This window comes from Triturus cristatus, chromosome 9, assembly GCF_964204655.1.
Source record: "Triturus cristatus chromosome 9, aTriCri1.1, whole genome shotgun sequence".
Classification (NCBI taxonomy): Eukaryota; Metazoa; Chordata; class Amphibia; order Caudata; family Salamandridae; genus Triturus; species Triturus cristatus.
In genome coordinates this window covers 762,650,910-762,667,811 of record NC_140592.1, presented here as the reverse complement: position 1 = coordinate 762,667,811, position 16,902 = coordinate 762,650,910, and the positions used below count along the sequence as shown (strand labels likewise).

The window sequence follows — 16,902 nt, the reverse complement described above, 5'->3', positions numbered from 1 at the left end:
CCTCCTCCTCCTTCTCCTCCTCAGTGATTAAGGAGTTGAGCTGGTTCTGGTCCTTTCTTGGGACAATCGCTCTTGCGGTGGAGTGTGTTTTCTGGCCATTGAGTCCTCCTTGTGGGGACTTTGGCAATGTTGGCTGCTGGACGGCCCTTGTTCGCTGTGTTTCTTGCTAGAACTGTTACGCAGACTTGGCCCAGGGATTAGGCCTTCTGTTTTTCCTTGGGCTGATTGTCAAGCCGTTCGCGGGGTGTTTTCCCTGTGGCTCTTTTGTTTTTTCCTCTGTTGCGGAAGTTCTTCCAAAGAAGGTTCCCATGTCTTGGGACTTAACGTAGGACTTAACGTACCCTATGTGGGGTAGTGGTAGCTGTTATACAGCTTGCGCTCTGCTGGGGAGTTCTGGTGGCCCTTTGGTGCCTGTTCTCCGTGGCATTTCTGTACGTTGCTTTGCTTCTTGAGGGCTTGTGCGCGGCCCCTTGTGGGGGTGTGTCCGGCCCTTTTCCTCTTCTCCCTGCTTGGGATAATTATGTGCCCTCCCTTGTCAGGTGTTGCCCACTCGGACTTCCTGGGGCCCTGGGCTGTTTTTTCTGTTCTGGCGGCTTGTTTGTTAGTGCCACTCTGGTTGGCCTGTTGCCTTCCATCTGGTGTGGCTTAGCCTTCTTTTCCCTCATTTCCTTGGGCCCTCTGGGCTCTCCCCCTGGCTTTGGAAGGAAGCTTATTACCTTGAAGGGGTGTGGGGGTACTTCAGCCTCTCTGGCCTGGCCCTTGGTTCCTCTATCGTGATTGTGCGCCCCCCCTTTTTTCTTCTTCCCCCATCCCTCTGGGGTCGGTGGTGTTCTGCTTGTGGGGGGCTCCTCTTTCCTGGGAGGGGTCGGGTTATTGCCTGGTCCGCAGGTCTGGTCCCCTGTGTGACCCTCTGTCCTGTTATGGCTGGGGGGGTCCTTTCGCAGACCCTCCTTCCCCGTGGGTATTGCTAGGATATCTATTCTACGTGAAGGAATCTGCGGCTAGTAGTCTCTATCAGATGTACGAGTTACTTACCTTCGGTAACGATGTATCTGGTAGAGACGATTCTAGCCGCAGATTCCTTCACGGCCCGGCCTTCCTCCCCGTTCTGCGAGGACCTGTGGGTTGGTCTCTGTACTCGCCTCCTGGTGGGGGGCTGTGTCTCTTGTGAGTGCATTCCTTTCCTCTTGGCGGGTTGCTCCGTCTTGTTGCTGTTCCTTCCACCCTTTGGTTCTCTTGAGGATGGGGTTATGGTGCGGTGCTCCTGTGCCCCGCTTCTTGGGCTGCTCCAGGTTTGGGGGGGGGTTTACCTTCAATCTCTGCCCTCCCTCCCATCCTCTTTCTGCTGGGGGTCCCTGCCCCTCTGCCGTCCTCTGTCTGGGGGGTCACCTGGCCGTGGTCTACCCTTGTTCCTTGGAGTATGGTTGTGTGGGGGTGGCTTGGAGGGTGGTTGTTGTTGTTGTTGTTGTCCTGTCTGTTCTGGGGCTGGTTCCCCTTCCCTATTTCCGGGTGGGGGTTGTAGGCCTGCTACAGATGTCCTGCCTTTACATATGTTCCCTGTCTCCAGGGGAGGGGGGGGAAGGCGGTTACATGCTGGCTGGGTGGCTGCTCGGGGCTCTGCTCTGTTCTTTATTCCGCCCCTGCCTTTGGAGGCTGCAGTGTTGCACCGCTCCTTATGGTGTCGCTTGTCTCCATTCTTTGTTTCTACTCTTTCGCACATTGTTCCCCTGCTCCCACAGTTTGCCTGGTGGCTCCGTGTTGCGGCGCGGAAAAGTTCTCCAACGAAAACTGACGTAGGCGCGCCGGGGTGGGGCTTATGTGACCTCGCTGACGTCACGTACGCGGACGACACCTAGGCGGAGTCGCATGGTGTCGCCCCGCCCCCTGGCGTGCAGGGATGCTGTGGCAAAAAGTTTCCGGATCCAGTCTCACGCCTGGGGATAATTGTACTTGAAGGAATCTGCGGCTAGAATCGTCTCTGCCAGATATATCGTTACCGAAGGTAAGTAACTCGTACATCAAGGCTGGTGTGAGGCAATCATGTTAAGGAGAAAGAAAGAACAATGATATTTCTTACATTTAATCCTGTGCAATTTACGTTTTTGCAGGATATACTTACATTCCATGATATTGCTGCCTGTTTCTCTGAGGAGGAGTGGAAGCTCTTAAATGAATGGCAGGAGGAACTCTACAACAATGTGATGAAGGAAATTGAACAAACCTTGATCTCACTGGGTATGATTTCTTGTTATTTCTGGGAGTTGTAAATTCTTTTAACAGGAGCAGCACATCTGTTTTTCTTTTCTTACAGCACATTTTCATAAAATCTATTATGTCTGTTTTGAAGACTTTTAAGAGCACAGAAGTGTAGGTGGCTCTCTTGTGAAATTCAAAAGTGTCAGGTGGGCGTATCCCTGTAATTTGTACTCAACAGATGTCCTCCTCCCCACCCTCATTCCAAACACCAGCCAGGATCTACAGTCTTTCTGATATATACTCCGGCCTATTTGACAACATGGTGGGGAGACTTTAAACCAATGATTATTGATCGGCCGGGGCGCGGGTTCCATGATGCATCACACCACATATGCTTTTTAAAGTGGAGTCCAATTTCGGACCAAAAAGCTCACCCTATGCGGAGTTAATGGATTTTTATAAGCGTGTTTATGAGGGGACCATGTAACAAACTTCAATATTTTTTTAGGGTTGCAGTTCCACACTTCTGCTTTTCAGAGGTCTGTTTCATTAGAACTCGAGCGAGCCCTGCAAGCCTGTAGACCATTCCGAAGGTCAGTTAGTTCCGTCTGGTGTTTCTGGGGGCTTACCCCACACATGTCCGTTCCAAAAGGTTGAATTGACATAGTTAGATCATGTATTTCTTTCTAGTCCTCAAACACCTACTGGTAAATGCAGTTTTCGCACCTAGGGCATCTCCCATGCCTGGTCAGCGAACACCTGTTATTGGCGGTATTCACCTCTCCTTGTACCGGTCTTGGAGTTCGGTTAGGACAGAGGAGCGGTCTTGACAAGGGGTGAGACAGATTTACTATAAAAAACTGCAAGAATTCATAGATACATTTGGCTTTTTTTTAAGTTTAGAAAGCTTTATTGAATATAATAATCCAAGTAAAACATCAATACAAAAAAGAAACAGTATGCAGTGAAAGAACACAATAAAATACAATTGAACTCTTATAAGATATAAAGAGTGCCATAAGGGTACTAGGGAATATACTTAGGGAAGAAGCTTTTAAAGAGATTATATTTAATGGGCAGGGAGGGGCAGGAGGAGGGAAAGAAAGAAGGTAGGGGAAGGAAAGGAGAAAGGCAATCAATATACAGAGTAAATATCTTATAAGTAACGTAAACTAATAAATGTATATAAAAAGAACAACTATGTACTGAGCATGAGAAAAGAAGGTTACAAAAACAAAATATTCAAGTAACAATTCGAGAGAGAAAATTGGTTAAAGGCAACCATAGCAAGTCTTTTTTGATCAGAAGAGGTACAGTGGTAGCAAAAGCACGATCAAGCCTATGGTGGTGGCACAATAAGTTCCACCAGGCATTATATGAAATTTTTGAAGTGTCTTTCCAATTGGTAGTAATTATCTGTAGAGAAATGGCTATAAACAAATCTATAAATTTACGCACATTACAGTGAACATTCCATATAGGTGCGGCACCACCCAGAAAAATATGGACAATCTCAAAGGGGTGGTCAGTAGCTAATATTTCATTTAATTTTGAACAAATACGAGACCAAAGGGATTTAACTAACGGGCAATGAAAGAACATATGAAAAAAATCACTATCAGCATAAGAGCATGACCAACATTTTTTAGAGTCAGTTAATTTGTAATTATATAAATCGGAAGGGGTAAAAAAAAGCCTATTGTAAAAAAAGTGCAAAGTCTGTGTGGTGCTAGCAGAGCGGGAAACAGTGTGCAATTTAGACCACAAGGAGTTCCAAACCTGAAGGGGAAACTCTTGAGCTAGATCCTTTTCCCAGGAGAGTTCAAGTTTAGATTTGATTCTTTCAGCGGAGGGGCGGGAAAGAAGTCTATAGATAGCAGCAGCTTTGAGAGGAATAGAGAAGTCTGGTAATGGGGGAAGGGTTGTTTCAGTAATGTGCAGAGAAGCACTTTGAGAGATAATGAAGGCCAAAGAGTTTTTAAGCTCAAGGTACTGAGAGGAGTATGCAGTGGAAAGATGAAAGGAGGCACGAATGTCAGAGAGGTCACGCAAGGTATTATTGCTAAGTAAATGATCGTAAGTAATAATGCCTTTATCAATCCATTCTTTCCAGAAAAGTGCTCTGCGATTAATCTGTAAAGATTTGTTATACCAAATTGGAGTTGAGAAAAGAAACTCTGACTGCGAGAGGGAGGAGCGAAACACTGAGAGAGCAAGTGCTCTGGAGTGCTTAAAGATGGGGGTGAGAAAACGCTGCGGGGGATGAGATATACGGGTAGCCGTAATAAATGTGAAGGGTGAAAGTTGCGCAAGTTCTATAGAGCTCCAAGCTGTGAGGGGAGGATCAGATGAATCAGATAGAAACGGCCAGATTTGTTTTAAAGTAAAGGCCGAATGGAATCGAGTGAGGTTGGGGAAGTTAACTCCACCTAAATCTTTAGGTTGCTGAAGACGAGAGAGAGAGATCCTAGCTTTGCGTTTATTCCATAAGAATGTTGTGAAAATACGGTTGATTGTTTTAAAAAAGTAGAGTGGAAGAGAAATTGGAAGCATTGAAAGATAAAAATTAACGATAGGAAGAAGCATCATTTTAATAGTGGCTAGCCTCCCCCACCAGGATAAGAAAAGGGGAGACCAACTATCTATAAGGGAAGAGAGCTTTCTAACTATATCCTTCTGATTAAGCTTAACAGTTTCTCTAATATCCATTACAAAGAAATTGTCCGACTCTTTCTGGCACTTACTGAATACATACAGGACCAGCCAATTACCCATACGTGTGCACAGGATCTCATTTTCAGTTTCTCTAATAGTGTTTGCATAGAGAATACCTAAGCATTTAATGTAACCAGAGTTCCAGTCGAAGCCGGAGCCCTGAAACATATGAGGAAGGCAGAATTTGTTCAGAGATAGAACCTCAGATTTATCTATATTAGGTTTATATCCAGAAACCAGAGAATATTCTTGTAACAAGGAAAAGAGTGAAGGTAAAGAAGTGATCGGATTAGAAATATACAATAAAATATCATCAGCATAGGCAGTAAACTTAATATCAATATTCTGAAATGTGAAACCAGTATATGATGGTGAACGTCAAATTTTTTCTAAAAAGGGTTCTAACGCAAGAATAAAAAGAAGAGGGGAGAGAGGACAACCTTGTCTAGTGCCTCTATGCAAAGAGAAATAGTGGGATTGAGATCCGTTAACCCAGATAGAAGTAGAGGGAGCAGAGTATAACAATTGAATTAATTTAAAAATGGGAGGGCTAAAGCCATGCCACTTCAATGCACCAAACATTAAGTCCCAGCACACTCTGTCGAATGCTTTCTCAGCGTCCAATGTAATGGCGGCAACTGGGGAATCCATCTTTGAGGCAAGGTGAATAATGTTAAGGAAAGTTCTCGAATTGTCAGTAATGGACCTGCCTTTAACAAACCCAGATTGATAAATGTTGGTAAGGTTAGGAATGACTTTATTAATACGTCAGGCCAAAACTTTAGCATACATTTTACAATCAGTGTTAATTAAGGAAATAGGTCGATAATTTTTGCAGAGGGAGGGGTCTTTATCCTTTTTAGGAATTAAACATAACATTGCCTGTGTGAAAGAACCTTTGGATTCTCCTTGTGCAAGAAAATAAGTAATCAAAGAAAGTAGATGTGATAACAGGATATCCTTAAAGTGAAGATAGAAACGAACCGTGAAACCATCTGGGCCAGGAGTTTTATCTTTGGGAAGAAGAGTAATAGCATTAAGTATTTCTTTTTCAGAAAGGGGAGCATCTAGAGAAGAAAGATCAGTAAAACGGTCAGAAGACCTGGGAATAGACTGAAAGAAAGAGTCAATTTGGGCAGGAGAAGGAACGGATTCTGGAGTATAAAGTGAAGAATAATGTTGAACAAAGCAGTCGAGGATTTTGTCATCAGTGTATTGATGATTCCCATGTGGATCAATAACAGTTATTATTTTGGATTTTTGTTTTTTAATTTTAAGATAAGTAGCGAGAGATTTGCCAGCCTTATTGCGTCCTCCGTACATTTTGGCATGAAAATTGAGAAGGTTATAACATGCAGAGTCCCAAGAGTGCTTGTTATATTGCATTTTTGCTTTAATGAGAGAAGAGAGTGTTTCTGAGGAACTCTTGGTAAAGTAAGGATGCTCTAGATCTTTAATCTGTTTTAGAATTTGAGCTGCTTTTTTCTTTTTTCGGGATACAAAATCAATAATAAATCCTCTAGCAGCAGCCTTGAAAGCATCCCACATAAAATGAAAATGAGAAGTAGAATGAAGATTGTTTGTAAAGAAATCCTCTGCAAAGAGCGTAAATTGCGGGTCTAGGAGGAGCGAGTTATTAAAGCGCCAGCGCCGAGAGGTGGGAGTAGGTGAGGGAAAATCCATATCAACAATAACAGGGGCATGGTCGGATATTAGAATAGAGCCTATTTCTGAATTAGTCATAAATTGGCGGGCATGTTGGGTGAGAAAAATATAATCAATACGGGAGTGTGAGGCGTGCACTGGAGAAAAAAAGGAAAATTCTAAAGTATCAGGGTGAGAAAGTCTCCATGAATCTATAAGACCTCTAGAAGAGATGGCTTTAAAAAAGGACTTTTGCATCTTATTAGGAACATATCTGGTTAGTGACTTACGTTCTAGAAAGGGATCCATAAGTTGGTTACAATCACCGCCCACAATCAGATCATCACACGCATGAGAAGACAGAAGCATAGAAAAGTCCCTCCAGAAGGTTAAATCGATACCATTAGGGCCATAAACATTACAGAAGGAAAATTGTGTATTATTAACAGTGACATCTAAAAATAACCATCTACCAGAGCTATCATGGAGCTCATTATGCAACTGAACAGGCAATGATTTATGAAACAAAATAATAACACCATTTTTACTGTTCACTGCCAGAGAGCAAAAAGCCTCTCCAACCCATTGTTTACGTAGTGAAGACAAATCTTGTGAGTTAAGGTGAGTTTCTTGTAACAGTGCAACATGACATTTCAATCTTGCTAAATGAGATAAAACATGTTGTTTTTTAACAGGGTTCCGAATACCTTTAACATTCCAGGAAATAACACGAAGACCGTTCATTTCAAGAAGTAAAATAAGAATAAGCAGAAGGAGATATAGAATTTAAAACAGAGTTGAAAATGAGAGAAAAAATGAAAATAGATGTTGAATAAATGTAATACAGAAAGGATAGCCAAAAACGAAGAAGCTAAAGCAAGTGTCCACCACGGAGAAAGTGACAGAAATAAAGAAGAAAAACAATGGAGTACCATAGGCAGAAATAAGCAAGAGGAAAATGTAGAGTGGGGTAGGTAGTGTAAATATTGCCAGAAAAATAGAGATGAGAGGGATAAAAAGGAATGGAGAAGGGGGGAGAAAGGGAGAGGAAAGAGGAAAGAGTAAAAAGGAGGATAAGGGGGAACAAAGACCCCCAAAAAGCAGCCAAAGGAGGATGGCAAAAAGCCAATGAGCTTTAGCCATAAGGAACAGTTGAACAAAAAACATTAATGTGGGAGGGGGGCAATGAAGAACAAGACAGCCGCACTAAGAAGAGACACCTAAGAGAACAGACTGCCACAAAAAAAATTAAAAATTAAAAACTGTGAAGTAAGAGTCTAGAACTTATGGCAATCAAATAGGGCAAAAGAAGGAACTTACCAAACATCTAGGAAAAGAAAACAGCAACGGAATGGAATGCACAATGTATACAGCAGGACGGTACAAAAGGTGACCTTGACAACAACATCACATAGGGGAGACCTGCAAGACAAAAGAAGGGGTGAACAAAGGAAGCGTAAGAACTATACTATACATACTAGAATAAAATTAGAACAAAACTCAATATTCAGACATTAACAAAAAACAGTTAGGGTTTGCTCAATTCCATGAGTTCTCCTTTGTGAGTGTGAATAAACTTCCGCAGATCAGCGGATCCTCAAAACTAAAGGTTCTGTCCTTATAGGTCACTTTGAAAAAACAAGGATGAATTAAACCGTAGCGTGCATTCATGGATCTCAATGAAGGTCTCAGGTCCAAAAATTCCTTTCGACGAGAGGCAGTAGGTTTAGAGATGTCTTGAGTGAAAAAGACTTTGTGGCCAGACCAAATCATATGCTTATGTTGCTTAGCAGCTTGAAGAATCGTCATGAGATCTGAGTATAAAAGGAAATATGCAATGATTCCTCGAGGTTTAGAGGCGGAAGTTGTATTCTTTGGCCCCAAACGATGGGCACATTGTATGTTGAAGTCTGAAGATTTTGGTAGGCCAACAATTTGTAGAACTTGAGATTTCAAGAATTGGATCATGTCCGACCCTTCCGAACCTTCCGGAATACCATAAATGCGCAAGTTGTTGCGCCTATTTTGATTTTCTAAATCTTCCGCAACCCTCTTGAGTTGGCTGACTTCTTTGGTGAGAGTGTCGACTTTGGCGACCACATCCTGGGCATCACTGATCCTCTGCTCCACATCGGAAAGTCTTGTATCCAGGCTGGACCACTTGTCATCTAACCTTTGAAGTGTGGTAACGGTGTCTGTCATAAAAGGACGGATAAGACGCAGCTCCTCCATGATATCTTCAAGAGTAAGAGGCAGCGGAGACTTAGTAGGGAAGGGCGGATCTTTTTTGGTACGTTTGACAGAAGAGACATTTGCATCCTTCCGAACTCCGGAGGAGCCTCCATGAGGTTTGTTTGAATGTGCAGTGTCCATATTGAAGGTGTCACCGCAGATAATGACAGAAAATTACAAATGAAGACAGCAGGCAGAATAGCAATAGTGATGACGAAGCAGTAGTAAGAGGAAATGTAGTGCAAAAAAATGAAAAAAAAAAAAATGACAATTCCCCAACACCGCACAGCAATGGGTAGCGTTGAAATTTGGGTTGCTTGAAACGCGCCTCAGAGAAAGAGCGAATTGTCAATAAGCGTGGAACCAGCGACACCAGCAGCACCAAAGTGACCACATAATAGAGAAGAAGATCATGCGTTTGTAGCAAACTGGGGACATCACTTGAGGAATGCACACAATAGTCTCTCCTCAATAGTTGTTGGGAGTTTTGACACTAAAATACGGTAAAGGCATTGAAGGAATCCAACAGCAAACCAAAACCACCAAGAAAAGATTGCATGACACGAAAAAGGTAGCCTCCACTTTAATGGCGTCAAATTATAACCAGGAGTAGGCAAGAGAACATAATTGCAGCAAAAGGGGAAAAAAAACGCTGCATAGTAGACAAAATGGCGGCCGCTGACTGAGGGAAACAGAATTCAGCAAAAAAAAATGTCAAAAAGACCGCATTTCGGTCTGAAAACTTGCCAAATTATTCCCTGCCATCTCCGACGTCGAAATCCATCGTTTTCACGAAGTTCACCTGCGCTAGTGGGATTCCCTCGTATTCAAATCGGCTTGGTCGAACGGAGCTCTTCACGTGGCGGCCATCTTGTTTCGCCGCGCCGCGCGCACACCGATACATTTGGCTTTGATACATGAAATGTGATTAGAAAGCTTCAGTATCAAGTTCGGAGATTGGTCATGTGTGCTCTTACAGGCTTTCGGACACTGATACAAAAGGTTGTTTGTAATTGTGTTCCAGCAGCACAGGCCATTCCACAAATATGAGGGTGACTGTTTCTGCCCTCCGGCCTGTAACACACTTGTACATTATTGTATACGAGCTAAGAAACTCCGTAATCTTCAACAAACTACTTGCTTACTGATTGTGAGAAGCCACGTTTTGTTTTGCTGCCCCCCACCTCTTTCCCAGCCTTACAATTTAAATGTGGAAGGTATGATTGAAAGTCTGAACGCACCACTTTCTTGGAATGTAAACACAAGAGTGTAGGGCTTTAAGGGGGTTTGTTTAAAAACTACCGCCAGTGAGAGGAGGGATGGAGAAAGGATTTTAATGTTGTATTATCATTATACACGAGTGAATCTTGAAAGCTATGCTGGTTTTACTATTGTTACTAAACCATGTAATTAAGGAAATGAATGCTCTATCTAATGTTAGCCTAACTTGTGTACAATAAAAACATCGTTGGCACGTGCACTGTATTTTAGCTGTGGTACATGTTGAAAGCTTAAATTTCCGAGACTGAACATGGGTCTCTGTGTAATGTGCTTTAGGCGTAAAATAGGTGTGCAGTGCAGGCCTGGACAAGATCTAGTCGGTGGTTTCTTTTTTTTTTTTTTTTTTAATTATTTTTATTGAAAAAAGCAAAAGACCACGGCATCCTGATAAAGAAATACCATACAGTAATCCTCCACAATACACATATCACAAACTTCAATATTACAGCGCAGTACAGTGTCATAACATTGGGGTGGTTTCTTGTTTTGTTCAGTGTAACTGATGCTCCAAACACAAGTATGAGCAAAATCATGTGTTACAAAAATTTCAATAGGACGCAACCAGAGGTTGGATGTATTAGTTTGTTATTGTGCAATGATACAACTATCATCATTGGCCAGAGTAATGGGGCCGAATAAGATCTATGTCAAGATGTGACATCATACGCATGTGGTGGTGACTTACTTGAACTATATCCACATTAGTGCTATGGCTTAATGTACAGTTGAGGGGTTTGTGTTCAAATGAGGATATATAAGTCTACACTTAGGGGGAACTTGACACACCGAAATGCTGAATAGTCAAAAGTAGCAAAGCTGATACTAAGTGTAAGACTAAATTTACACATGAGTAAATCTTCACGTGTAAATGTACCTTTTTGAATAGGGCCTTAGAAGTCCATAGGCAGAGACTGCACAGGTGACCGTGTGTGTCATGATTCTCCTGAATGCAGCTGAAAAAGAAAACAGACCGCCTTGAGCAAGCAGTAAATCATGAAACGCAATGATTGTGGGTCCATTAACTTGTATCATAGTGTGTTGTTGTCCGGTATCTTTATGTGCATTGTGTATATTTAACAGTGTGTGTAGTAAGTTGATGCTGCATTTACGTCTATGTAAGCCGTGTTGAACACAATCCACCTGAATCCACGCATTACTATGGCCCTTTTCCCTTAACCAAATAGTTAAGATTGCAGTATGCAAAGTGTCTGCACACACTTTCCTATATAGTGTACAAGAGAAACAAAGGAGAAACAAAAGGAGTAGTACAACTCAGGAATACACGTGTATTGTGTGGTCCTTTAGTTTAAATATGTGAGTGACACAGCAGCGTTGTAAGCAAATTAAACTCCAGCAATGTCTATATTTGCCATGTCCCTGCTGTTTGTTTAAATTGAAAATCCAAATAAAAAATATCTAAGCCAAGAATTTATATTGATTAGTACTTAATTGAGAATAATAAAGATTACATATACCAGAATGCCTTGATAACGAGATGTGTCTGTTTTATTCCATGATGTTCGCCAGGTTAACACTCTGCCTGCATCTAAGCATTTAAATTGCAACTGTAGATTAATTTCTCTCTTTGTATTTTCAATTCAGGTCCTCGTATTGCCAGCTCTGTGTTTTCACTGAGAGTTAAAGCAAAGAAGGATATGTACTATGTGGAAAGCTCTCATTCCGTGCGCAGATCCCGTGCTAAACCGTGCCAAGGTAGGTGAGAAATTTACGCAGTGACGTAGCTAGGCCATAAGCCGCCCCTGGCGGCCCCTGCGTTTGCTGCCACGCGATGGCCGCAGGTAAGAGTGGCGGAGGCCGCCCCCCAAAAACTCGTGCCACCGCGGGTGGACCACCCCCCCACACCACTGAATGTAAGTGCTTATGAGATGCAAAGCTGCACCCCCGCCTCCACGCCCCCCTCACCATCCCTCCATTACCCTCCAAACCTTCCCACACACGATAAGGTAACTCAAACTCCAGGTGACAAACACATTTGAGTGCTGACTCAGTATTTCACCATGCCAGGTTGATGAACTCCGTGTTACTGAGGGGTATTAACACTTGTTTAAAGCTGTATGAAGCCGCAGAACTGTGTTACTGGGTTCGGTATAGATAGAAAATATATGAACACCAGGCTTATAGTCGCCAATATAGCCATGAAGGTAGCAACACTATAAGCTTTTGTTTGCCAAAAGGATTTGTAGAATTAAAAACTGGGGTAGCTCCTCCATTAGGGCGGAGGAGTGTGGCCCCACTGCTTTCTCGCAGTGCGAGAAGCAGAAACATAAAATGGTATTTTAAATACCATTTCATGTTTCAGCATCTCGCGCTACAAGAAAGCTGAACGGTATGCCTGGTTGGGGGCGGGAGGGTATGCCTGGTTGGGGGCGGGCGGGTTGTGAAGGAGTGGCTTGCCCGCTGTTGTGGGCCCTGACTGTTTGGTCCAAAGCAGTCATGCGCACTCTACATTTTCTCTATGTAGGCTGAAAATGGCCTCCCTACAGGCGCCCAGCTGGGCGCCGTCCGCACAAATCACAACGCTGCCATTGCAGCATTGTGATTGGCGAAGGGGAGGGGAGGAAGGATGCCTGCTTCCTGTTCTTCTGAAGCAGCAGGAAAACGTGGGACCCGGCCAACAGCGGAGGCAGCACGGGACCTGATGAGGTAAGTTTTATTTTTAAATTAATCCCCCCCCCGCGAACTCACCACCCGCGAGCCGCGACTGATTAAAGACAATAGAAGTGAATGCACTCAATAATATTTAAGCCTTTGTAAACGTGAAGGGGAGCAGCTCGTCATATTGTGCTAGAGATAGGTACTCAAAGGTCTGCCAAATCTGTATTTGCTCTAAGTTTAAAAAAAAGTATGTCGATCCAGCACCCTTTTGTAGTGGCGTGCATCATCATTGGCTTTGCTCCTGCTATTATCAGGTGCTTGAATCCGTATTCTGCTCACAGCGAAATTGAGGAAGGTCATAAGGAAGTACCTTTCCTAGCATGTAATGCCGACTAGAGAAACGTATCAGTAATTCTCCCGTACTGTGGTGGTTCTCTAAAACAACTACACATATTTGCGGTTATAGGATGTAAGACTAGGCTAAAGGTGGGTGGCTAAACATTTTTTTTTTTTTAATTAAATATTTTTATTGGCATTTTATTGTTTATTATCTTACAATCCACATTTCGTGCCATTTGCAATAGTAATACATTCAATATGACATGTTTTCCATGAGTAGGGTATAGGAGTAGAACAGCAGTAACCATATACATGTTCAGTTAATTACTCATATTTCCTTTCTTCAGCATCTTACATTTCTGAATATTGTATTTTTCTTCTCTGTAATTTAATCTCATGCTCCTGGCGTAACAATGGTTTGTGTGGGGAGTACGTCGCATTGGCTGCCAATATCTTATTCCCATGTCGCTCTATGCACTGTATACCTTTCTTTTTTTTTTAACAAAAAGTCCATAAACAAAGAAAGAAAAAAACCAACTACTTCAACCTGGGGTCAACGCTCAGTCGATCTACAGTTTCCTATTCTGTGCGAGTGTCCAGTCTAGCCGTATAGCACGAACTCCCGGGGCCAGGGTGGAGGGATCTCTTTCGAAATCGACTATCTCAGTCACTTGTTTGCATTGTCTACTTGGTATAACATGTATCTGACAGCCTGCTAAGCAGGCTCTTGACTAGCATTGGCCTCCCCTTCTGCTACAGGCAGAGGGTCCTCGCTATGGGAATCTGCATCCCCTCTTCCTCTTGTGTCCCGTGCCCTTAATATTTCGGCCCATGGTTCAGCCAGTGGTTTACGCCTTTTAGTAATTTTGTCCTCTTGCACCAGAGCCCGTTCTTCTGCCCTAGCCCAAATCGATACATCCCTCTCCCAATCAGGTATTTTGAGGCCCACATTTGCTCCCCATCTGAGGGCAATTTGCCAATTCGCCAGTAGCAAAACTGGGTCGGTAAACCTATCCTATTCAGTTCGTTTTAGGCCTCGGGAATAGTCAGAGCAGGCAAACTTCCGGGCAGCATCCCTTTGTGCATGCCAGGACTCCGTTTATGGTCTCTACAATAGTTTCTAGTACGTCTGAAGTACCGGACAGTTCCATATCATGTGTGCAAAATTGGCATCTAGTTCTGTGCATCTGGCACATTTCTGATCCTCTTTCCCGTACATGATGTTTAGCCTGTGTGGTGTGAGGTATGTCATGTGAATTATATTAAACTGTATGGGTTTGAAATTAGCGTTCCTCGATATCTTCTTTGGGCTCCCTAAGACTTTTTTCCATTCCGCCCCAGTCAATGGCCTCCCAACCAGGTCCTCCCATTTCTCCTGTACATGGGCCAGGTGCATCTCCGTCAACTCCATTATTGCTGCATAGAGCCATTTCAGTAAGTGTGTCGCTGATCCCAAAGTCACCATTGCTTGGAGGGCTGTGTGCGTGGTCGGCTTGTGTGTGTGTCTACCCCATAGTACAGCCAGTGTCACCCAGACAGCGTGTTAGTTAAAGAACTGCCCTGGCGATAATTCGTGATATTCCAGGAATTCCGCTAATGGGATTAATTCTCCTTCCTGGTAGCAGTCCGGTACTGTGGTCACTCCTGCCTTCGTCCATCCCTGCAACTGGTCCTGAGTGAAGGGGGGGGCATCCCCATCCATGGTAATCCCAGCATTGGCAGGTCGGGTGCGTAAAGTGGTGTTCCCGCCACTTGTTTTGTACATCTGTCCCAACACGCCAATGCTACTACAAGCGGTACTCCCATATTTTTAATATTGTATTTGGGGTTTAAGATACTAGTGAGTAATGACCCTCGGGAGGACTGTTTGGAAGTGCCAATGTCTCTAACCCCTTCCTTTCCAGCCATTGGGCCAGCCACTGAAGCTGTGGCGCTAAGTAGTACGCTTCAAAGTCTGGGGTACCTCAAGAATTTTAGGGAGACCCTATTTGGACCCCCATCCTAAACCAATTCCCTCAGTAAGGCATCCATATCTCTGAACCACTTTTTTGGGAACACCACTGGGAGGTTCACAAAGTAATATAGGAGCCTTGGCAGCACCACCATTTTGGAGAGTGCTATTTTGGCCATGAACGGGAGTTTAAGTGACCTCCAGAAGGTCACATTTGCCCTTCGTGCTCTAATGGCTTTGCCCAGGTTCTCCTCTAGCAGGTCTATTTGTTTGTGGAACACCTGAATGCCTCGGTATTTAAAGGAGTTCGGTGTCCATGTGGGTCCTACTGGGAGGTCTAGTGGTCTTGCCAGTGAGGGCCTCGCTGGGAAAATATGGGTCTTCCGGGTGTTAACTCGGAGCCCTAACAGTCCTGCCAATTCCTCTAAGACCTGCATCGACTTCACTATGCCCCGTGTTACATCTTGTATGTATAGCAGAATATCATCTGCATAGAACAATATTATATGCCCTGTTCCATCTAGTTTTATTCCACGGTCTGAAGCGTTCTGCTAGCGGTTCCGTCGCCAGTGCAGAGAGCAGCGGCGATAGAAGACAGCCCTGTCGGGTTCCTCTATATATGGATGCGGACACCACTCCGCCCGTGCTTACCCAGCAGTTGGGTCCGAGTACCACAAGGCGACCCAGCGCAGCCATTCATCTCCCAGCCCCATTCTTTTCAGCACCTGTAGCAAGAAGTTCCATCTTAGTGAATTGAAAGCCTTTTCTTAGTCTACCACCATCACCACAGCATCAGGGAACTTCGCCAGCTCTTTATGGAATACATGATATAGCCTTCTCAGGTTGTTAGGAGTCGACCTTGTTGGGATAAACCCGTTTTGGTCTGTGTGGACCAGTCGCTGCATTTGCAGCAGAAGTCTAGTTGCTAACACTTTGCTAAGTATTTTAAAGTCGAGATTCAGCATTGACAGCGGAAGAAAGTCCTCCGTGCCCCCGGAGTCTGATTCGGATTTGGGCAGTAGGACCACCAGCACTTCCCTAGAGGAGACTGGGAGATGGTCCGCCTGTAGGGCAACTGCATACATTTTCTCTAGTCGTGGGGCCAAAACGTTTACATTAGTGTGATAAAATTTGGCCGGGAGGCCGTCCCGCCCTGGAGTTTTTCTTCTAGTCATTTCCTTAATTGCTGCGCTGAGTTCCTGTGCGGTAATCACCATTTCCAAGCTTTTCTGTGAGGCCTGATCTAGCCCTTGCAGTCCCAGGCCCCCCAGGTATGCTATCATCTTTTCTACCTGCACCTCGCCCGGTCTCCCATATAGATCAACATAGTATCCTCTGAATATATCATTTATATCTTTAGAAGAGAAAATCGCCTGTCCTGCGGGCGCTAAGATACTAGGTATCGGGGACCCCCTGCCTTCTGGGTGAATTAGCTAGGCTAATAATTTCCCCACTTTTCCTCCCTCCACGCTTTTCCTGCCTCTCTTGATATGTTTGGGCATCAAACACTCTCAGCCGTTTCCAGGTTTCGTTGTATTTGCTCTTTACATCAGAGAGACGTTTCTTGGCCTCTACTCCTGCACCTACTTCCCTGTCTATTGGCAGCATTTGGTCTTCTAAGGATCTGAGTTCTTGGTTAATCTCCCTTCTGGCCCCCACTGTCTGTCCCATGCATTTTCCCCTTGCCACCACTTTAAAGGCATCACATTCTATCAGGGTGGAGCTCGCCTTTCCTTGGTTTGTGGCAAAATAAGATGATATTGCCCCTTACAGCTGCTGTCTGAAGCAGTCATCCCCAAGCAGGTTGGGGTCTAATCTCCATAGTGGGATGGGGGCCATTTCGGGTGGTCGGAGAAAATCTTAGGAGAGGACTGTGGTCAGATATGGATCACCCCAGGTACTCTGCCCCCGACAGTGTGGGTGCCAGT

At 44.1% G+C, this 16,902-nt stretch overlaps 1 protein-coding gene across 2 annotated transcripts in view; it reads left to right on the top strand.

The window, feature by feature from the left end:
* The window catches only part of LOC146798801 (uncharacterized), an 83,922-nt gene that overhangs the window by 12,934 nt on the left and 54,086 nt on the right, over window positions 1–16,902 (top strand). For both annotated transcript variants that reach the window (XM_085626105.1, XM_085626104.1), the window contains exons 2-3: window positions 2,109–2,235; window positions 11,671–11,781. In XM_085626105.1, the coding sequence (XP_085482231.1) occupies window positions 2,109–2,235; window positions 11,671–11,781 (238 nt within the window). The remainder of the gene's footprint in view (window positions 1–2,108; window positions 2,236–11,670; window positions 11,782–16,902) is intronic.